Here is a 23,270-nt window from a genome sequence, read left to right on the forward strand (position 1 = left end):
TATTAGACAGTCTTCATTTCAGACGCTTCCTGTTTCTGTTTAACACTTGAAACTGCAAAAAAAAAAATCTGCATCTGTGGAGTTATCATCCTGAATACATTGATGAATACATTACACATACATTTCATATTCCACGTATGAAGTATCTAAGGCTACATGTGTGATGTTTCACAGGTGCTCTCTGAGTGGGAGACTCATGTGGGCTTGATGCAGCCCTGATTTTATATTTCATATGCAGATATTATGACAGAGTGACAGTGTGAAGCTGAGGACATGATTACATGAGTGCGACACTGCTGGCTTTAGAATGTGTGAAATACCTGTCAATGTATGAAGAGAGGTGAATATTGGTCTGTATTTTAAACCCACAGACGCGTTCAAATGAGATTTCTCTTGCCGCAGCACCGCGCTAATGCTCCGGTCAGGTTTAAACTCAACCGCCTCTTGGTTAGGGTTAGGAAAACATAATGTTTTAGCTTCAAATAACCTGCTTTTGCCACTGAAAGTTAGTCCAAGGTCTCCTTAGAACGCCACCAGTGTCCCCTCCACCCCCCATGATGAAGGTCATGAATGTGACGATAACATGACATGACAGTATGGTATGGGTGCACATTTGGATGCGCGTGGTTTGCAGGAACGTTGAGCGCCATTGTGCTCGGTGGCGGGTGGGCTGGAGAGTATGGCGTGTCGATCTTTTTGGAACACTTTTGGCCTGCAAAAATCACTCATGTCATTTTAATAGGCACGTTTGTGATTAAAATAAATGGGGCACGGGGTTACAACGGTTCACGATCCTCACGGTATGATAACCATCGCATCACTCATCAATTATCATTCGTATCAGTCGCAGCAATCCTGAAGACAGAAGGGTATTTTGGGTTGAACAAATGCTTCGACCCAAATTAAATAAAGTATCCCCCACTTGCCCCTGTGAGCAGTTGATATATTCAAGGTCATTTTGCAGCTGTGCATAGGTGTGGCCTCAACAGATTTTAAATGAGTTTATTCTATTTCTTACCTTTTTATTACTGTTATTATAGATTTTTTTTGTCATATTACTGTACTTTGGCTGCTGTGGCAAACAAATTTCCCATATATGGGACAATAAAGGAATACTGATTCTGATTCTGATGGATCCAGACCATACGGTTTTGTGCCTAAATCTTACCCAACCTTATGAATAGTGCTTTCACAACATACAACAAACACAAGATAGAACATGTAGAACAGTCAGTTACATCATAATGCATCAGTAATAATAATCCAATAACAGGAGCCAATCTGCTGCCTGTTGAGTACCACTTACTTTTAACACATTAAGTGCATTTGACTTATTATCATTTTTTGGATATTTTTGATGTACGTCATCCTAATCTGATCATGACAGTTTGATTTATACAGTTTGTTTAAAAGATTTTCTTCACAGTCAGCAACTTTTCTACTGATTTGTTATTTCATCAGTCAGAGTCAGTGTCTGCAGACACAACCAAGCTCAGTTAATCCATCACCACCTGCCTAAACACTGCATGGGAGTGTCATTACACCTTTGCTGCACCAGAAGAGTGGGAGTGGAACGAGGGGGGGTGCAATGGTGGTGATGGCGGAGCACTGGTCATGGGGAAAGCAAGAAAGAAAACCACTTCTTAGAAAAACATATTCATGATGAATGAACCAGTGGGCACAGTGATATGTGGCGTTGCACTGGAGTATTAGTGAGGAAGCAGTGCCTTCTACAGGACGCGAAGCTCAAGTGAAGCAGCATTAAACAGTGTGACGAGGGCCATGCTCAGGGTCATTACTGAATGATTCTTCTCAAAAGCATTTTCAGAATCTATTTTTCTATTTTTTCAAATTTTTATTATCTAGTTCATATTTTAATATAATCACTTTTTTTTTTTTTTTTTTAATTTCCAATGAGAATACGAGGCTATGTTACAGCCCCTCCTTCTGGACAGAAATGCCACAGCAAAGAGACATTATAAGAAAATATGAAAAAGAGAATAGATGAGTTGAATGAGATGAATGTTTAAAATGAAATATAAAGTAAATGTCTAAAAAGGGGTGTATTCAAATTATGATATGTTGGTAACCTTGCAGAGTAATCAGATCTGCCTCGAGTCATAGCTGTGTCTTCTCTGAGATCTAACTGGAGTTTCTACAGTTAAACGAATCGCATTCAGACGACCAAAATAAATACGGTTCTTTCTCCGATCTCTTCAAACAGATGGTGTTTCGGTTCCCTGTACACATGGCAGAGGACGAGACGATGAAATTCATCCCCGTATACGCTGCTCCTCAGGATTACCTTTCCATCTGCAGTGGTAGGGCTCCAGATTTAGCCTGATCACACAGGGACCTCCACCCTCTCTTTAAATTAAGCATTCAGTCAGGTTCAGTGGAGAAATCTTCGTTTCTGAGCTTAGGTTTCCTCCAAATATCATTTGGAGCACTTAAAATAAGTAAATAAGTAAGTATTTTATTTTTCATGTCAATAAGTACATATTACACTGCAAATTCCGCCTAAAAATATAATGTGAATCAGAAATAAATAGTACACTCTCCGGAGAATCCCTAAGACCCTGCAGTCCAGCAGCATATAATAAAACTGAGCCTGCCATGGAATCATAAAGTCTAGACACCATTTCATTTCAGTTCAGCACAGATATGAACGCTCTCGGCCAGAGCTTTTCTTTCAATCTCATATCATTTAATTAAAGACAAAGCCAAGATACTGGGTGAAGTGGTGTGCTCTAAAAGCACTGATCCGAACTGATGTGGGTGCTCAGCCGGTCATGGTGATTTCTAAAATGTGTGTGTTTCCCACTGTTAATAGCACATCACCATTTCTTTATGAACTTCTGTAAATGCTCATTCTCAGAGATACAAATTCATCATCACATAACACAGTTCTGAAGATCATGTCATCGCTTGCTTGTGCCTGGATCTTCCTGCTGGATTGATTTCTTGATTTCTAAATAATTTACATAAAGAGACAATCAAGTGTCCAGAGAACCAGCCAGTCCTGACATTATTCAACTGTGCACAAGCAGCTCGGCCTTAGATTAGATTAGGATTAGATTACATGATAAAATTCACATTCAGTACCAGAAGAAATGAACGTATATGCCAAAGGATCTGACCAATTAAAATAAGCAAAACAGGCAAACATGTCTTTGCCCTCCATGATGTCCACAGCTCTCATCACAGAGCATGAGACATAAATAGGATCAATAAACGCCCTTGCAACCTTGGAAACAGAGTCCTACCACAAGGTTCAAGATATTGCAGATTAATACCCAGATGTCTTCAGTTAGCCCAGTGATTTATTCATCAACATGCAGCATGACCTCACTTCATTTTTATATGCCTGTTATAGATCGGATGAACTGTTCCTTTAATCACTATTCTACAGTACACGGATATCACCAGCAGATGTCAGTGTGGGATCAGTCACAGCTTCAACATCTCGGGGGTGACGTAATGGTCTGAGAGGTCTGAGAGGAGCTCCCCACAGGGCCACAGCCAGGCCTGCAGGTGCATCCTATCAGTTCACGGTCCCCCACATTCATCTGTGTCGTACCTTAAGTACTGTAAGTGAGTGTGTTTTATATGAGCAGCTGTAGACTATATCCTCACACAGTATTTTCACTTTTGTCCACTTAAAGCTTTATCTTATTACAGACTGAGTGACTGCCATTACTGATAATAATAATAATAATAATAATAATAATAATAATAATAATAATAATAATAACTGGACCTTAAACAAATGATAACAAAAATAATAATAAAGTATCGTTTCAGGAGCTCACAGCATCACTATTCATTTACATCATCATTACATCTAAAACTGAAGATTACAATCATGTCACCCTCATGTCACCGACTTCTCTGATATGTCACCCTCATGTCCATCATGTCAGCTATGTGTCACCCTCATGTCCGTCATCAGTGAAAGCTCCCAGCAGCCAGCGGAGCTCGAGCCCGCTCATAGAAAGCTGCATTAAAGCGTAATTGAATCTGCGCGCGCGTCCATTGGCTGAGCATCTGGCGCGCGTCTCCGCCTCTCGCCGTCTCCGGCGCTCGCGCCCGTCGCGGTTGCGTGCGGTCTCGCGCTGTCCCCCGCCCGCTCCCCCGTCATCCTCCGCGGCTCACACCGAACATGGAGCAGCGGCACCGCGGTGCGGGGATGTAGCGCGCAGCAGCTCCCGCTCCATTTTATCTCAATGTGAAGCGTCGAGTGTTTTTATTCCCGTGAAAATGGCGACGGGGGCAGGCTGGCAGCCTGCGTACAGCACCGCGACCACCAGCACCAAGTACACCCCATCCCCGACCTCCACTATGTTCTTCGATGGGAGTGTGACGCTGGAATACACTCAGGACCTGCACCTGAAGATGAGCAAGAAGATAGCACAACTGACCAAGGTGTGTGTGTGTGTGTGTGTGTGTGTGTGTGTGTGTGTGTGAGTGTGAGTGAGGAGGTGTGGTGGCTCCGTCATTACAGCAGGTTGGATGTTGTGTCGGTGCTGCTGTAGGAAGGACGTCAACATGCTGCTGAGGAGTATCTGTGTGATGCTTCAGGTCAGGAGGTGTGAGGCGTTCACTGTCCTGTCTCCAGCAGGGTTCATAGGTCACCCTGGTGTATCAGATGCTTATATAGGCAGTGGTAGTTACTCCTCTGCCTGCGCAAAGAGCTGCGAGCAGACTGGATGTGATGAGGGACCACAGAGGAGTGTGTTGCTGTGCTATGCCACACATTAACACCTAAACCTGGTCTTGTACCATCACAGGGCTGCCTTTGCCTCCAAAGGGCTCGGGGAAGTTATGTAATGCTGGAGGGATGCAGGGGTCCGCCTGTGCTGCTCCTTTGTACTCCACCTGATAGCAGCGTAGCCTACTATGATGGTCTGTAGTAGAAAATTTAAGGTGGCAGCTCGGTGTTCGGGAGTCTGAGAGGACCGGTGGATGGCGTGTAAATGCATCAGATTTTGCCATCGAGGGGGGAACCAGAGCAGAGAGGAGAGGAGATTTTACATAACAGGCATGGTGATATTATCCCAGTCGAGTTAGACACTGTGTACAGTAGAATAATCTGTGCAGCATACACACACACACACACACACACACTGCAGATAGATTGGAAACGTGAAGATCCAGGATTACAGCGCAGCAGTTCAGTGGTTGATTAAAATGGCTTGCCGTCGAGGGGAGATTGTTGGGACAACGGCGGCGGAGCTAATGTCCAGTGAGGTTCACCGAGGCTCCTCTGTGTCCTTCTTGCGGTTACATGGATTTCCTGTGCTTCAGAACAAACTCCACATCAGCTTTATCGGCGTCTGTGCTCGTCAGCCCCGTGATAGACAGTCTATCAGCGGTGTTTGTTCCCAAGTGCATGCTGGGAAATGCTTCAGCTCCTCACTGTGCCCACGAGAACAGGATAAGCAGGTGATGGTTGGATGGGAAACTCAACCCTACACATGTGACAAAGGTTTTACAGCACAATGGCTGGAGAGGAAAATGTGAGCTGTAGTGTCTTTACGCTGCAGAAGAAAAATATTTGCTCATGCTGGAGTGTTGAGGATGACTTCAGGACTCTCACCGTGTTAAATGCCCAACGAGGCCGAGCTCAGGCAATGTGTACTCCAGCAATTCCTTAATTCTGACAGAGTGTACTTCTACAGGCTGGTTGTGTTTGCAAGTCTTTCCATCGCAGGAGCTTGTGTGTCCTCAGCCTTCATTCCTGTATTCTTTCTACTGATTACTGTTTAAACGACGAAGGCCAGTGGTGTATAGTTAGATTGTTTTTCCATCGCCACCTCAATTTCCTTGTGTCCGTTGTGATGTCTTGATGAAGGGAAGAGAAGAGTCAGCGTTCAGTTTTTCGCCATGACCTGTTTGCAGGATCGGATGTAGCGGATGGGTGTGGTGGCGGTCAGGCTCAGGTCGCCCGCTGAAGAGGTCCGCGAATTCCCCGGTCGAGGAAATCGATTTTCAGAGTGCGTTTCACTGTCCGCTGTTGTCTCTCAGCCTCCTACAAGCTCAGAGCACTTCCTGTGTGTGCGGTCTCTCCAGATGTTCTCACTATTTACACATTTAAGGCAGATTAAGGCCTTTGTGTTCAGCTTCGTGATCATTCTTGGATAGACTAAATGTTGACCGTTTAGCTGATGTTTCACATCAATCTCTAAGGACAAGCTCCCGAGTTCGACTAACTCTGCATCCACTGCTGGTGACAACTTGAACTTTCTGTGTACAGTGAAGTGTGTGTGAGGCTCTACTGCAGCTCATGCATTGTTTCTTTTAACACCTGTCATGCAGCAGTGTTTAGAGGTAGAGCAGGTAGAAATTAGGACTGCTTTGTGGGTGTTAGACACATGAGAAGCCTCCTTAGTTTGAAAATATTTTGCAGAAAACATCCCGCATCACCTCTTAAATAAAAATGGAGCAAGGAGTGAAGGAACACATCTGACAGTTTGACTATTAGTGAAGAGCTTAATCAGTCTGACTTCAACATTTCAAGTCGCGTGGCTTCATTTTTCATAGCCAGCCAACATGATGTCATGCCACTGTGATTAATCTGATTACTCTGTCAAATCATCAATTCATCATGTGATACCAAAAGGTGACAAAACCATTTCAAGTCAAGTAGTTTAATTCATTTAGAGGCTCAAAGACCTGGGCAACAAACAACACCATCTGTTTGCAGAGCATTGTTATAGGAAAGGAACAATGGATTACCTTCAGGAAGGGCAGCAGAGGAGGGACCCAAACCAAGGGCGCATAGTAATGAAATACGTATACGATATACTAGACCATACAGAAAAAAAAAAAAAAGACAGTATGGATACTCAAGATGACAAAATGATAAATATATTGTAAGATATAGAATGGACGGGAGAGGACACTAAGCAACTTTAAGTCTATGTCTCGATAGACAGAACATATCTTGATAAACTGAAATTTCCTCAGGAACTCCTCATAAACACTCTGAACCACAAAATCAACTATTGTAATTTTTTTTTCATTAATTCAGTCAGCGTTTATTCAAATATCGAAAATCTTTGAGGCAGATAGCACAAATAAAAAACAGAATAAGTGCAAATATATGATAAGAAACTGCAAATGAACTTGACAAAACAAATAAAACAAAGGTGTGTAAACAGATAAATGATACAGGACAGCCCACAGCTAAAAACAGTTACATTCAAATGCTGAGTAGTTTGAAATCAAAGTCTTAAACTGACCTATAGGTATAACTATATCTAGTTTAAATGTACGTTGTAAAATGTTCCAAGTCTGTGGACCATTTAGAGTTTTGGCACACAAACAGAAACCAATGGCTGTCGCGTCACGTTACCTTGCAGAACCCCCCCAGACAATGATAAAAAAAAACGGATCAAACGGATCATTTCCTGTAGTCACACACTGTTAGCCCTTGAAGCAGTTACAGGAATTACAGTCCAAACACCTAACCTCTGCATGAGCAAAGCATGGTCAACAGTATCTTTTATTAGATCCACAAAGAGGGCCCCACAGTATTTCCCTATATCAACAGCATTAGTATCACTTGTATTTGTGCATGGAAGGAATGTATGGATCTCAAGTTTTCTGACACCAGCCTGCAACAAGAAAGAATACAAACGTACAGTCAGGATCAGACAGTACAGTAACAATATCGGTCTGAAGCAGCAGAGATTGAAATAAGACACGATGGATTTTTGCCTTTCACGGCGTTACATCATTTTAAAGAGTGACTTCAGTGGCTCATACAAAGCATGAAGAAACATTGAAAAGCTTTAATCAACATCTCGGCGCGTTAACACTTTATTTTGTTAAAAGAAAGAAAGACAGAAGGGAAGTCAGCTAAATCATGCTGTTGAATCAGGCTCCTTTCTAGTGGTGGAGCGCCGCCAAACCCCAGTCTAATGAGTGCACATTTAAGAGGTCAATAGGCGGATGGAAACACAACCAGAAATGGTGGACAGGTTTTACCAGCTAGTGTCAGTCCAATCATAAATCTGCTTCTGCCTTACCAAGGGGTTTATTTCACCACCTCCTTCCACACCTGACAGATTTACTTCATATTATCACTAGCATGAGTTATTACTGTGATTATCACATGATGTCTGCACGGTTTCACCTGTCGAGTCACCTCCTCATGAAATCACTTTGTAAAGTCATTGTCAGAGACGGACCAACACTAATTTTAGATGCTGATGTCGATCCAGATGTAGGAGACCAAAATTATTCTGATACTGCGTTATGGGCCTGTATTTTTCTTAACACTGAATATAAACACATGCATGTATTTCTTCCTCAGATGTGGTTATCAAACACAGAGATTTGAACATAATGGAGGCAGGACTTGTGAACAGTTCGACAATAAACCTCAGCGTACAAAATTGTGTGGTTAGTGAGGTTAGTTTGAATTGTAGATACATCAACAGTACCTCTCCTACTGCACCGTGCAGATTATACAATACAGGGCACTGCATAGACATGAGAGAGCAGTAGCCTCCTAATTCTCTGCGCAGGAAAAATTCAAAACTGTAGAGGATCGCTTCGATATACATATACAAGTCTTCTTCAGACTCAAATGTTTACGTCTCTGTTCAGCAATAGACCAGCTCTGCGTGGAATGTCTTTTTACAGAAATTATGAGATAGTAGAGATGAAAGAGCCCAACGCAAAGTAGACATTAATTGTCACTTCACACTGATATTAATCCATCGTTTAAAAACTCTGTACGATAAGCCAACAGTGTCAACCTGGAGAAAAGTTAAGCTACTCTCTCTGGTTGCAAGACCTGCAGGTTGTAGTGGTCCGAGTGTTTCACCTGGTCAAGCAGGTCGGTTCCCAAAATAAAAGCCCAGATCGACCGCCTTAATGTTGGACCGACACAAAGAAATGAGCGTGTGGGAAACCCTGCAGAGGGTCAGTGTGTCCTTGTTCTCGCAGGCTGAGGTTGTGATGTGGTGTAGTGATGCTATGATAGAAAGTGTGACGGCCGTTGTCCCAGTGAGCAGGATTACATCTAGGCTAGATTGATGTAACAACTTTGCACATTCATGCTCAATAACTCAATGGTGGCACATTTTGAATAGATAAGATTTCATAGTAAGGATGCACGCATATGGAAATCCAGGCCAGTACTGATGATGTTGATGATGTAAAGTTTTAGCTCCCTCCACACCATGGATTCACCTGTCAATGATTCTCGATTAATCTTCATGCATCTCAATTTATGGCTTATGTTCTTCAGTCCATCAGTTTTCTTTACTGCACAGATCTGTTTTTTCACAATTCATATTCTCATATTACAGGTGTTTTGGAGGCACATTCAGAACCTTGTTTTTGCATCAGAATCATTTGAAGACAGAGAATCATAACAGTGTGGGGGATTATTTATAGAGAACGAGCTTTGTTGTTAGATTGGAGACACAAATAGTCATGTGAGGTATCCTTATTCCTGGGGGACGGAGGGGGGGGGGGAGAGATAAAGAACAAAAAGAAGGAGAGATAACTCAATGAAAGCCAAGGCAGAGGAGAGAGAGAGAGATGAAAGCAGCCGGCACAGCGGCATCATTAAAATAATCATGATAATTGAAAGAACATTTCCATGGCTGACTCTGCTGGGAATCAAAGGCTCACACTCAAGGAGAACAGGAGGGATACATCCCCCTCACTCTGACTTCTTTCAGCTGGAAGAAGACACACTGTGGAGGTAACACTGGGAAATACACACATCCAGCTAGTGACTGTCAGTATCCTCCATGAAATTATTTGGTGATTGTACTGGGCTAAAGCTGATCTCTAGAGGTCTCATGCTTTAATGTTCACATAGTTTCCCTCATACTGTCCACTGGTGTGGCACCTCTATTCAGCCTCTGTCTTAACACTGTTTCAAAAACATCAGTCTGCTCCGATTGGTCGGCTGTCACAAGCCTGAGCAGGCACCGCCCACTGTGTTCCCACATCAGCTCCATTGTAGTTTTGGCAACCACAGCCGTGCTGGGGGCGGTGCCTGTGCAGTTGTGACATCACAACTTCCTGACAATTGGTTTAAAGGCACAGTATCTGGATAAAAGCTGCATATATTTCTCAGTGGAGTGAGCTGTTTGATGTTTTCACTGTACATCAGGAATCATTAATTTGTATGACATTTAGCAGACACATTTAGCGACTGACAGTAATTCACACACACATTCACACACACTGATGGTGGTGGCTGCCATGTAAAGTGCCGACCAGCACATCAGGAGCAGTTTGGGCATCAGTTTCTTGCCCGAGGTCACTTTGACATGCAGACCAGGGGAATCGAACCAGCCACATTCCGATAACAAAACACTGGCTCTACCCCTGAGCCACAGCCACCTGGCAGTGTGACGTGATTACCTCAGGGTGTTATTTGAACACTGACAGTGTCAAATCATCCCCCGGCCCTGCGTGAAACCGTGACGTAACACATGTCAGGAACGCTTGCACAAACATAAAGAGATCGAGGCAAGTAGTTTACTGAAAGAGGCTGAAAAAGGCTGTGTTGCCTTTGAGGGCGTTTAAAAAGCTGGATAAAAAAGGACGCTCGACACCTAAAATGTCATGTGTTTCCTGGGTTTTGTGGTGTCTTTTAACGTGTTCCAAGTGTCTTTTCCCTCCTGTGCTCCTGTTCCCTGTGATCCTGATCTGTTCCTTGTGTTTTATCCTCAATTTTGTACTTTTGTTTTTTTCCTTGAACTTTTCTTTGCCTGTCTTTGGACATGGCTCATCGCTTTGTTCAGAACCTGTCTTCCTCTGTGTGTCTGTATTTGGGTCCTACATTGAACTGTGACAATTACACCTGTTTGTGGCAATGCATGTTATTTAAGCACAACTATTGTTATTTTTACATACTGTGTTTTTCGAATGCAAACCTGCAAGTGGAGCGAAATGCGGAGTTTCTTGTTCTGAAGCCATCCGTACTGTAATTCAGCTGACCATGACTGAATGTTAGCTGCTCACTGGGGGCTTCGATTTGCTGAAGTTAAAGGTTGTTTTTTCTTTAAAGCTCCTGCATATATTTTACCTCCAGCACATAGAAAACCTGCTCATGTTTCTGATGACAAGATGCTATCCACTTCTTTGTGGAGAGCACCACAGCCAGCAGAGGCCTCTCAGGTGACCGTATCTGAAGACCTTATGGGACATTAGTTGTTTTAACTGTGAACAGATGAAGATCACAACATCCACAGACATCCCGTTTTGATGAAGGTCTTTGTGGCAAAGCTTAAACATTTGTCACATCTGATTTCAAATACATCTTCATGATGAAAAGATTAGTGTTGCAGCATGCCAGTGACAGGCAGAGTGAACCTTGGTGGTTCGCTTATCCTACCATCCATCCTGGACCTCCTTCTTATGTGGATTTATGCTCTTTACAGTACATCAGCTGACTTTCTAATTTTGCTGCTGTGATAAATGCTGCAGCCGGAGGTCAGCGCCTAATAAATGTAAACTAGATCAAATATTGATCAGACTGAGCTTTCATTTCTATCTGACTGGTGCTGAAGGAAACTCTGACAGTGTCAGTGCTGTTGGTTTATATTTCAGAGATCCTTTATTGATTTGTTTGTGCAGAGGGTTCACTCTGGACAGCGCGCGGTTGAATCAATGGAGGCTGGTATTTGTTGTTGAACTCTGGAACCCTTATTTTTGGTGAATCTTGTTTAGATTCGTCCGACGAGAACCTGGAATAAACACACCAGGAAAAAGTCAAGCCGTTGATGTAAAAAATTGTATTAAAAAAAGGTTTGAAAATGTAAGGGACAGTTGTCGGGATATTAATACAATGATCTGAATCAGAATCATGCATTTAGAGAACTATTACGGATGTGTGTATGGTCTAATCTTGGCTCAGTTTGTTTGGTGAATGTATGTTATTGCTCAGTCTGTGCATAAAAGTGCCTTTAATCAGAGTGAGAAAATCTTCTCAGTCTATCGGCTCCTCTCGGGTGTTAGTGGAATTGATTTTGTCGCTGTCTGTATGCAGAACTCGGCTTTACTCTTCCCTGTAGAACTATCGATCTGATGTTGAAACGGGTTGATAAGTACTTTATATTCCGTTCTCCTCCCGCCTGCAGGTCATTTACGCTCTCAACACCAAGAATGACGAACACGAGGAGGAAATCGAGTCTCTGAAAGAAGCCCACGAGGACGAGGTATGGACACAAACACACCAAGACCAGACACCTGTTATGTGTGTGACAGTGGCACGTGGATCATTGTCATCATGTCTTGTGTTAGTATCAGTGGAGAACTGGAGATGGTTCCCAGCCTGACAGCGTGCTGCAGTGGGAGGAGAGAGGCAGCAGGCAATCCTGTGTCACACTGCAATTTTAGTGTCAAGACTGACCGTGTTTTAGCTGTCTGCCGCCCACCTGCAGCGAGCAACGTCAGTACTGCAGCGTCCCCGCCGCTCATACGATTGTGGCATATTCCGGGGGATGGACTCCCACATAACTGCAGATCTCTCCCAAATCATATCAGAATAGTGTCATTTGGAGTGGAGCTCTGCCCCTTTATCTGATCACTCACTTTGCAGCTGCACGAAGGTGCTGGCTGCAAGACGCCTGCCAAACCAGAGACTATATTGCTTTACGCAGCCTCCAAGAAAGACCGAAGCTTGTTCATATACAGTTCTGGTGTGATATATGGAGTTTCCTGATGGGCAGGTACAGGTAGCTTCGTTGCTAAAAGTAACTGGTAAAGCTAATTCCTGCTAAATGTAGCTAGCCAGAGTTGGCAAACCAGTAGCTCCACGCCAGAGGGCTTGATGCATATTCAGCGCTACTGGTTACTAAGGATGCCAGTCAGTATCTGTGACAAGTCCCTCCCTTATTGTCTGTTCTGACAGGAAACTTGTCACGATGCTGAAGCCTGTAGCACACTTTAAAACAGAACTTTAAAACACAGGCATGAGAGTGGTAACAAACTGTTCAGTTCATTGTAAAACAAAAAAAGAATCCCCAAAAGTTGCACTGTTCCTATAAACTGTCAGCAGCATATTTGAGCTGCTGTACAGTATGTCTGCAGCCCAAGGTGCTACTTCTTATTTGACAGTGGCAGTTTCCTCTGTAGAGAAGCTTGTCGACTGTCCACTCCATAATCCAGTTGTCAGTCACTGCTCAGCCCTGACTGCTTTCAACACTGAACATAAGGAATCGTATCAGGAGCAGCTGTTTAAAATGCTTTAATGCTTTATAGAGTAGATCTCCTGGACTGGTTCAAATCTTCTGATCTCCTCTGACGGGACACTTTAAGTCTTGTTGTTGAACCTGGTTTGAATGCTGTTGATTTAATTAGTGTTTTATAAAGCCGCGTGTGTTGGAGGCAGCAGTGTTGCGCCTGCTCCTACTTCCACATATTCTCCACGTACTTACTTCCACCTACTCTGTGTGTGGGTCTGAGACATCCTCTCTCATGTTTTCCATTGAACAAAATAGGCCCCGCATTAAATAAGTTCTGCAGCTTTGGAGATTACGAGCCTTTTTATTTTCTCCCACGTGTTTAGGTCCAACACATTGTGACAGAAACCAGAGACAAGATCATGCAGTACAAGAGCAAAATGGCGGACGAGGCGGACCTGAGGCGGCGGCTGGCCAGTCTGGAAGAATCTGTGGAGCTCCACGAACACATGAAGAGACAGGTCACTGAATGCTGCTGGGCGCCATGAGGCGCTTGTTTAGAGTGGACATGTTTAGTGGAAATGTTTGCACACTGTAGAGACATCTTCTTTCTTCTGTCATTCTGCCACAGCCTTAAATTAACTTAACCCAAGAGCTTGGCATGCAATGTAGCGGTGTCTGCATGAACTTAACATGTCTCTGTGAAATAATGTGCCGCGGCTGCTGTGATGTTTTGTGACCGTCAGGCTTTAGCAGAGTTTGAGATGTACAGACAGAGAATGGAGGACTCCCAGCTCTGCACCGAGGCCCAGCACACGCAGAGAGTGGTCTCTATGAGCCGAGAGGTAAGCCTTTACACACACACACACACACACACACACACACGTACTTACACTCACACCGCAATTGTAGCATGGTATCGAAAATGCTTTCGTTTATCAATGTTTTCCAAGATATTGTATGGAAGACTACCACTAAATAGGGGTGTATCATCAGGATGTTATTGATACTGATGCTATTATTCTCTTATTAGTTCAGTTCTTTATCGATACTCTTATCTGTTCTTATTTAATTGCTTCTGTTTTCTGTAATTTAGCTTTTCAAGGATTAGTGACATCACACAAAACAAAGACACAAACAAGAGGAATAACAATACAGCAAAAACAGCAAAGAAAAGACAAAAAAACTTGACACCAATGACTGTGCTATATCTTATAGTCATAAATAGGACAGTAATATTTAAACTCATGAGCTGTTTCTAAAATTATTCTGTAAAGTTGAAGTAAAACCAATCCAGAATGTAAAGAGATGCAGGGTATCTGAATATCAAACATGATGACATGTATCACATCATACCATCACATGACACGAGACCATGTCCGCCTGCTTCTGTAGAGTCTGCTGGCAGTGTGTATAGCACAGCTGAGGTGTGTTCACATGTGATGTTGGTGTACGTTAGCGTCGGTCTGACTCCCGTCTCCCTCTCTGCCTTCGCGCTGTCCGCCTCCAGCTCGGCCAGCGAGACGCCCTCGGCTCTCTGCATCACATGACATCACATCCCATTTTACATGTTTGTATATTTTTTCTACCTCACGTCTGTCACGTCCTCCGATGACACAGTCCAACAAGACGAGGTGTGGGGCTGCCCCAAATGCTTCGAGCTTCGAAGCATCTACGGCTGCCACGGTAATCAACATCCAAACCAGTATTGGACAGGAAGAGCGTATAGAGGCTGTATAGGGAGAAAAGCACAGGACGGGAATAAGGAACGAGAGAATGAACCTCTATGAGGTTTAATTAGGTGCAAATCCAGAGCACACAAAAACCGTCGAGGGAGCATCAAAGCTCGCCTCTCACACAGCTAGCTTTGCAGGCTGAACTCAGTACTTTTAAGGATACAGAATTAGTAATAAGTAAATAAGTACTGATTCACATATAATCAGTCACTGACAAACTTCAGGACCAAAGAGATCTGTTTATTGCTAAATTGTTATGTGAGGTTTTTTAGTATGTCTGAAACCTTAGTATAAACCAGGTTTATAGGTTAATAATATGTTGGGCAAGAACCCCCCTCCCCACAACCCCTGACCTGACGTCAGAACTTTGAATTTTTGGTAATTTGATAATCATCACCGAAGCTTCGAAGTCCTGTGCTGTTGGGGAACTCTAACCCTAACCCCACTAAGGTGGAGAGCAGCTGCGAGCATCTCTTTGGGCACTGAGAGTAAATACCAATACGTTTACCGACAGCATAATTGAACTCCAAAATGTGCACATCTTTTATTATCTTAGGGAGATTTTAAGAGACCCTGTTAGCGTTTAGCTTGGCACAGGCACAGACTTGGCTGGGATGACTGAGACGGAACAGAATATGTCTGGTGGTTCCAATAGGTGGAGGAGATGCGTCGGGATTTTGAGGAGAAGCTGCGGGCGTTCAGCCAGGCACAGGCCCAGTTTGAGGCGGAGAAGCGGCGAGCGCTGGAGGAGCTGAGGGCCAGCCACCGGCAGGAGGTGGAGGAACTCCTCAACAACCAGCAGAACCAGAGCGCCTCCTCCACCGAAGACCAGGAGAAACTGGCCGAGCTCCATAGACAAGAGGTGGGCTAAGAGTGAGAGAGGAAGGGAGGCAGACGTTCTGTTGGAGGCCAGAACTGCTGGACTGAAGCATGTTATAGTGCAGAGTTCATGCGGCAAGTTACTTGTTGGAGTAATTGCTGTTTTGGAGGCTTTGTAGGTGTTCCGAGCATGAAAACTGAAAAAACATAAGTTGTTTAGTTGGTGCAGTTTAGAGTCTACTCTAAAGTCTGCAGATGTATTGAGTATAACCATGGACTTCTGTTGCATGTCATCTTCTTCTTTTATTCTCATTTTTTCTCCCCTCTCTACTGCTAACTATCTAATACAACAAATTATTAAAGACTAACCTTTAAAAATATAGATTATGATAATATAGTGCAGTGGATGGTTTCATTTCAAAAACTTACCAAAAAGCTTGCGTTCACTATGACTCACATTCAAACCTTCAGGAAAAGAAAAACATTGTTGTCCTTCATGTGTCTGTGTTTGTGTGTAGGTGGAGGCCTTGATGGAGCGGGTGGAGGAGCTATCAAAGGATAAGGTCCGCCTGGTGGAGGACTACGAGGCTAAGCTGGCCAAGGCTCAGGAGTGCTACGAGAGGGAGCTGGAGGCCATGAGGAGAACACACCAGCTCACCACCGAGAACCTGCTGGCCTGGAAGAGGACCGAGGTAAACCCACAGCACTGACGCACAGAACGTTTCACATCCTTCACGTCTCCACTTGTCGGACTGCAGACACAGTCGGTCATTGTGTGTTTTGTAATTTTGACTCTAGTTTTTCTAGTTGTGGGCATCTTGAGCATTTGAAAACACTCCAAGAAATAACATCACAGTAAGCAGAATACTGATGAAGACACTCAGGAAATATTTCTATTGCAGATGAAATGTCTTCATACACTGTTTATAAAATCAGCATGTGACTGTTAAGTCTTATATTGAGGCTCTTTTAGCTCCGCTTGGATCTCCACAGACTGCTGAGTGAAATATATCTGCCGTCTGGCGGGGGACAGATACCATCCCATGGGTTTATCAGAACTTTAATCAGAGCCGACTGGCTGGTGCCAAACATGGTTTTGTGTTCATATTTTGTGTGTTGACATCTCTGATTCTCTTCTCATGTGAAGGTTGAGCTGCGTAAGGAGTTCCAGGCTCAGGAAGCAGCGCTGCAGCGCTCGCTGTCCAAGCTGAGGAGCGAGCTGCAGAAAGCACAGGAGGAGGCCCGAGAGAACCGGGACAAGACCAACAGACTGCAGACGTCGCTGGCCAACGCAGAGGGAACTATCAAGGTTTGTGTGTGTGTGCAACAATGATTTGTTGCTGACAGCGCTGCACAGGTCAGCAAAATAGAAATTCTCCAGATATTAGAAAACATGTTCTTTTGATACAGATGCCAACAAATCATCGTTTCATCAGGATTTTAATTAGAGCTTGAATGGCACTGCACAGGGAGTAAAAATAGGACTTCATTCAAGGGCACTGTCGGGCTTGGGGAGGTATGCGCTCTACTGAGTGTCATTCTAGTATTGATAGTTTTTTTCTGTGACAATGAAAACTTGTGGTGCACATCTTGAATCATATCTCAATCACATAATCTGTCAAAAATATTCACAGTATGATATTTGACCATAACTTGTGAGGCCCTTGTTTGTTACCACATGAAAATCTTTCTCAGCTGTGCTCGTTCCAGCATAGCAACAACAATCTGAGAGTTGCTCTGGGTTCAATTTGGGTAGGAAAGTGGGCTAAATTAGATGGAAAACAGCTGCAGCAGAATACAAAGACTAAAATGTTTTTTTTTTAAGATCTTGGAGCGGTGGAAAATCTAAAGTAGTGTGCACTTCAGCTCCTGCAGGCACATCTATAGAGTCTGAAAAGCTGGGTGTGTGTCTGTGACTCTAGGCTGTGGTGGGAGAGATGGTTGGCTTTTAAAATGCTCAAACATTTTAATTGCTGGTTTGTGAGTACAGTGTGTGCTTTCTGTGTGTGCGTGTTGCAGAACCTGCACAAGCAGCTGGAAGAAGCCATCCAGGACGGAGAGATCTGGGTGATGCAGCTGAAGGACACCGAGTACGAACTGGAGGGCAGCAGAGAACGAGTCCAGCAGCAGGCAACTGAGATCCTCCATAAAGCCAGTGAGACGGGCTTCTTATCAGTCGCTGCTGCATAGTATGCTGCTGTGCACACACGTGTTACCTGTCCAGCTCAAAGCTTATTCTCATGTTCTTATGTCTATCATGACGAATTCTCACCCACCACCTACCACATTAAAACAAAACATTTGCAGTAAGTCAACCTCCTCTACTGTTGGGTGCTGGTGTAATGTAGTGTCGACTGCTGACTTCATCCTCCAGCCCTAAACATGTTTCCCCTCACATCCATACAAGATCTTAAGACGCCTTCCGCTTTAAGGCATCTACATGGAGCCTCATCAGAATAAGAGCACAATCAGAATCGCCTCAAGTAAAGGTGTTTGTTTGGAGTAGAGTTTTGATTCCACTTGACACCTCCGGATTAAACATTTTCTAATCCATTCAAGAGAGGAACACTTGTCATGTAATCTCTCCTGCGACGACTTTCTCTTCTTGGCACATCTGCTCTTTTCTTCCCACTTAATTTCAGTCCGAAACACGCCGCACTCCTTCTCCTCTCTCCTCTCCCGTTCACCAGTCCTCTGACAGTTTTCTGAGCGGGGTGTCTTCCTCAGGGGAGCCTGTGAATGAGGGATGAGCAGCTGCAGCATGTGTTGATGAAACAGAGCAGCGAAATATCAGTGACGTCAATACCCCAATCAGTTGTATTCAGAACTGCTCTGAGTGCTCGCTGTGGCGCCTCATTGACTGAACTGTTGATTTGAATCTGACTGTCCCCAGGTCAGATCGGCTCCTTGCAGGCCACCCAGATGTCACATGAGGCGACCATCCGGAACCTGGACCAGGAGCAGAACCGGCTGAAGGAGAAGATCAGCAGGCTGGAGGAGGAGAGGGAGGCGCTGCTCAACCAGAGCCAGGTGGCCAACGAGCAGCACAAACAGCAAGTGCTCAAACTAGAACAGGTACTGGGGAACACTTCAGTCCAGTGTGAGGGGTCAGAGCAGCTCGCGGACAGTCTGAAGTCCTTGTTGTCTCTCCTCCTCAGTCACTGCGCGAGGAGCACCAGGGTTACGAGAAGGAGCTCTCCAGGCTCAGAGGTCACTATGAGGAGGAGATGCTTCGCTTCAGGGAGGCGCAGGTCAGGGCGCTGGAGGAGATGGAGGAGAAGCACCAGGTCATGACGGAGGAGGCCCAGCAGGAGAAGCAGGAGGAGAAGAAACTCCTCATGACAGTGAGTTAAGATCCCCACACACTGATTCTGAAGAAGTATGGGAAATGTATCAGTAGACAGTACTCCGAACCTCAAGGTGGTTTTTAACTGCATCTCATAGTCTTCAATAGCAATTGTTTTTGACCCTTTATTCTATTATTATGAGCCTTCCATAAGGCCCCCCTGGTGGTAAAACATGAAAGGCCATTATTGTAAGTGAGGGATGTTCCGACACACGCAGCTCGCAGGGTTTTGTATCTGTTTAAGGCAGCGGCATCATAATTAAGTTCCCGCCTCAGAGCGAGCGGCCTCAGCCATTTAAAAAATATGCATCTCTAAGAAATGAGCAGCTCCCTCAACCGGCTGCACACGTTTAATTAGGTCAACATTAAGACGTGGAAACAACAGCGCTGCGCCGTGTTTCCCTCCGCGCCTTCGTTCTCTCCTCTGCACATTCTTTTTTTTCTTTCTTTTTCTCTCCTCTGTCTCGGAGTTCAAAGAAAGGAGTTGCGTGAAAGGAATACAAATGTCCCCGTTTGCCAAAGGAGCAGCAGCATTGCATCACATTACGCAGGTCCAATTAATTCATAACAGCGTGAATGAATAAACAGGAGAGGAGGGCTTCGCTGTTACTCGCGCCGCTGTAAACTGCTGTGGGAGCCGCGCGAACACCACGTAGACACTGCTAAGAGCTTTCAAATGAACAATGGTCCCGATCAGTGTAGCGCAGATAGAGATATCCCCCCAATAGCCATTTTGTTAAAAAAAGATACCCCTGACATCACTGTGACATCATCAGGGTTGTTTTGTCAACGTGTCAACACTCCCTGGCTGCACCTGATTGGGCCGACGCCACTCATTTTAATAGTTTTACACAAAGCTTCCACACTTGACATGGATAAATACCAACATACGGGGATTCAACATGACAACAGAGAAAAGCTAAAGCCACCAGGAGAGTGAGACCATGTCAGATCCAATCAGATGTGTAGTGAACAGTCGCATGATCCCTTTGTGAGCCGTAAGTAAACACAGACAGAGCTGTAAATATGTGTGTGACCTGCTGTCAGCCCCGTGCAGGGCTGATGATGCACGATGACAACACCACTCCTCGTGATAAACTCGAAGGCGGCAGTGAATCATGTCTCGGCGGTCGCCGGGCCTGCGCGACGACGGCACTGAAGGATCAGATGGCAGTGGACGCCCGATCGGTCGGCGGCGTAATGGATCGCTGTTGTCCTCACAGCGCATTACACCTGATTTATTCTGCTCGCTTGGCTCCACCTGCACTCAGTCAACATGAAGCGTCCGACACACTCTGCCGCCCGGAGGCAGACAGCCGCCACACAGGAACAACAACTCCCTTTGTGAAAGAGTGCGGATTATCACTTTCTCCTCTCACATGAAGACATCTCTCCTGCCTCTCAAATGATTACACACTCTCTGAGTTTTAAATAATTTGGAGCTGTCTCTCTCTCTCTCTCCCTCTCTCTCTCTGTCTCTCCCCATATGTCGTCCTCTTTCGTAACGTTCCCCTCTTTCTCCCCCTCTCGGGCTCGCGCTTCCAATGCTTTTTGAAGCTGACTGCTAATTGGTTGATTTTCATTGACATTAAATCCTGCCTCCAAGCCAAGTGAGAGTGGTGAGTGTGTGTGTGTGTGTGTGTGTGTGTGTGTGTGTGTGTGTGTGTGTGTGTGTGTGAACATGTGGGTGTGTGTTCATAGATTCCCTCAAAGACGGAGCGGTGGAGGGAAGGGATGGAGAGAGAGAGAGAGAGAGAAATGATGAAAAAGGAAACATTATGTAAGCGGAGCTGCTGTGCCTCATCATCTTTAGATTAATGTCTGTTTCTTGTGGAGGAAATGAGGGAGGAAGAGGAGGACAGAGACGTTAAGACCAGACAATACTGGTCATTTTATCCTCTTCATCTTTCCTACATTGTGCTTTAGTGTCAGCGAGATACTAACGAGTTTCTGGAACGAGGCATTGAAAGGACTAATTCCACAAATTGCGCTGGTCTGTATTCATTTATAATTCAGTGGACTACTTAAGGCCAGAGGCGAACAGAGGCTGGGATGTCACACATCTAATCATCTGCAGCTCAGTGCACTGTTTTGGATGGAGGTGGATTCAGTCATCGGTGTAGGGGCTTGTCCAAAATCCAAAATTAACCCTCGCCAAGATCAGATTCACTCAGGATGGAAATGTTTGTACAAAATTAGCTATACTGTAGTCTTCAGATCCTCAGCCAAGCAGGTCATGTTGACATGGACGTCATGGTGCCTTCAAGGGCACCTCATAAACTCAGAAATCTATATTTGAATGGCCTAGAAGGTCATTTTAACCAGGAAAGCTGTTTTTTTTCTTATTTTCCGGTGTTGAACTACATCTGCTGTTACTTTTCCTTTTCTTTCCCTTCAGCACTTGTTCTGATTAGATGCTGGGGCGGCTGTAGCTCAGGTGGTTGGAGCGGATCGCCCAGTAAAGGGAAGGTTACTGGTTAGAATCCCCTGGCTGCATGTCCAAGCATCCTTGAGCAAGATACTGAACCCTAACATGCTCCCGATGACATTCTTTTTATGTTTGCATCACAAGTTAACAGGTTACTAAAAGAACTCACCTTTGTCACCGACCACCCAACCCGTCCTCCTGATCTTTATCAAATCTCTTCATGAGCTACGCACCAAAGGCAAAGACGAGAATTGAAAAGTGCACATGTTCGTAAAGGTTACTAGCTTGAGGGTGTACTTCCTGGTTACAGAGCGGCTTTTCTCGGCTCAATCTCAGCTATTTTTTTAAAATAGTTTATAGCTTTATAATTTTTTTTATAGTATAGTGATGCTTGTTTGTCAGAAACCATAACAGCAGGAAACAGAGGAAGGAAAGAGTTTTTCACCAGAGAAGTTGAGAGCTGCCCAGACAAGATTTGGCGCTGTGGTGAGAGGGATTATGGGAAACGGTTGGTTTGATGAGATGGCCTTTTAAGTTGAACTGACACCTCACGTGCCTGTCTTCATTCTGTAGCCGGGCTCCTCTCTCAACAACTGCCACGGCTCCATATTACAGCACAAATGGGATTTACAGTGGCTGCTTAACTCCCTCCTTTTTAAGAGATTAGACTCTGAGGGTATTTCAGAATGAATTCTGTAGAAAAGGAGAAGAATGAGCTGCTAACCCTCCACAGTAGACACATGTATTGATCATTTCTCTTCTCAAAGATAAACATTTGTGTTATTCTTGTTTGAATAAATCTCTGATTTCACGGTTGTTCCCAACACTGACGATCTTCCTCCATCTCCGATCTTTTCTCCTTGCCCGTCCACTTCTTCTCACTCGCCTTCGCATCTCCTCTCATTCTTTATTTCCTCCTCCTTCTCCCCTCCAGAAAATGAGTCAGGAGTTTGAGATTAAGCGACTGTCGTTGGAGGAGCAGCGCGACCGCCTTCAGCAGCAGCTCGACAACTTGAAAGAGGAGCTCTCGGCCAAGCTTAACATGGCCAACCAGGAGGTACAATGCGACACGTCACTCCTGAATCACCAGTCCTCTGCTGATATGATGATGATGATGATGATGTGTTTAACTCTCTGCTGATCTCTCCAGGTGTCCCATCTCCAGGAACTGGTGAGGGAGGGGGAGCAGAACCTGAGCTCAGCTCAGACACAGATCAGCTGTCTGAGGGAAACTCAGGAGAAACTCAAGATCGAACTGGATGCAACAAGATCCAGAGTCCGAGAGACCAGCAACCTGCTCACAGACCTGCAGGTGAGGATCAAATTGGAATTATAGAAACAACAACATCCTATCTTTCTTATAGGGACTATTGGAATGTTCTGAACCCAAGGAAATATTCATGTTTATATCATGATTTATTTATAATTGGAAACTTTATCCTCTATTTTGGCTGACTGGTACGCTGCCTGCAGGCAACATTCACAGTTCACATTCAGACTTGAGACTCTTGGGTGTAGCAGTTGAACACTGTCTGTACTTGAACGCACAACCACCGTTCTCTCCAGGAAATGTTTCAGACATCATTAGGAAGTGATTCTGAAATGACTGACCAATAAAATAAAGTGTTCAAATGAAATGTCACAATGAAGGTCAACAACCAAAAAACAGCACTGATGAAATCAATAATGTTTTAGCATCAAACAACACAAGGAGATTCCTGCTTGTTTTCAACACATGGAGCTGCCATTAAAGACGGTGCTCAGCCACTTATGTATGTCTG

The 23,270-nt window shown here is 44.4% G+C and overlaps 1 protein-coding gene across 23 annotated transcripts in view; it reads left to right on the forward strand.

Moving 5' to 3' along the window:
* The first annotated feature begins 4,059 nt into the window (after window positions 1-4,059).
* The window catches only part of LOC119015172 (protein FAM184A-like), a 60,396-nt gene continuing 41,185 nt past the window's right edge, over window positions 4,060-23,270 (forward strand). For 22 of the 23 annotated variants that reach the window (XM_037090879.1, XM_037090873.1, XM_037090872.1 and 19 more), the window contains exons 1-12: window positions 4,261-4,425; window positions 12,117-12,194; window positions 13,547-13,681; window positions 13,907-14,005; window positions 15,552-15,758; window positions 16,234-16,407; window positions 16,863-17,024; window positions 17,735-17,870; window positions 18,609-18,790; window positions 18,874-19,059; window positions 22,424-22,546; window positions 22,640-22,801. In XM_037090879.1, coding sequence (XP_036946774.1) covers window positions 4,261-4,425; window positions 12,117-12,194; window positions 13,547-13,681; window positions 13,907-14,005; window positions 15,552-15,758; window positions 16,234-16,407; window positions 16,863-17,024; window positions 17,735-17,870; window positions 18,609-18,790; window positions 18,874-19,059; window positions 22,424-22,546; window positions 22,640-22,801 — 1,809 coding nt within the window. Of the gene's footprint in view, window positions 4,426-12,116; window positions 12,195-13,546; window positions 13,682-13,906; window positions 14,006-15,551; window positions 15,759-16,233; window positions 16,408-16,862; window positions 17,025-17,734; window positions 17,871-18,608; window positions 18,791-18,873; window positions 19,060-22,423; window positions 22,547-22,639; window positions 22,802-23,270 lie in introns of all 23 variants that reach the window. The other variant, XM_037090871.1, reaches the window with a different exon arrangement.

This window comes from Acanthopagrus latus, chromosome 24 (genome assembly GCF_904848185.1).
Source record: "Acanthopagrus latus isolate v.2019 chromosome 24, fAcaLat1.1, whole genome shotgun sequence".
Taxonomy (NCBI): domain Eukaryota; kingdom Metazoa; phylum Chordata; class Actinopteri; order Spariformes; family Sparidae; genus Acanthopagrus; species Acanthopagrus latus.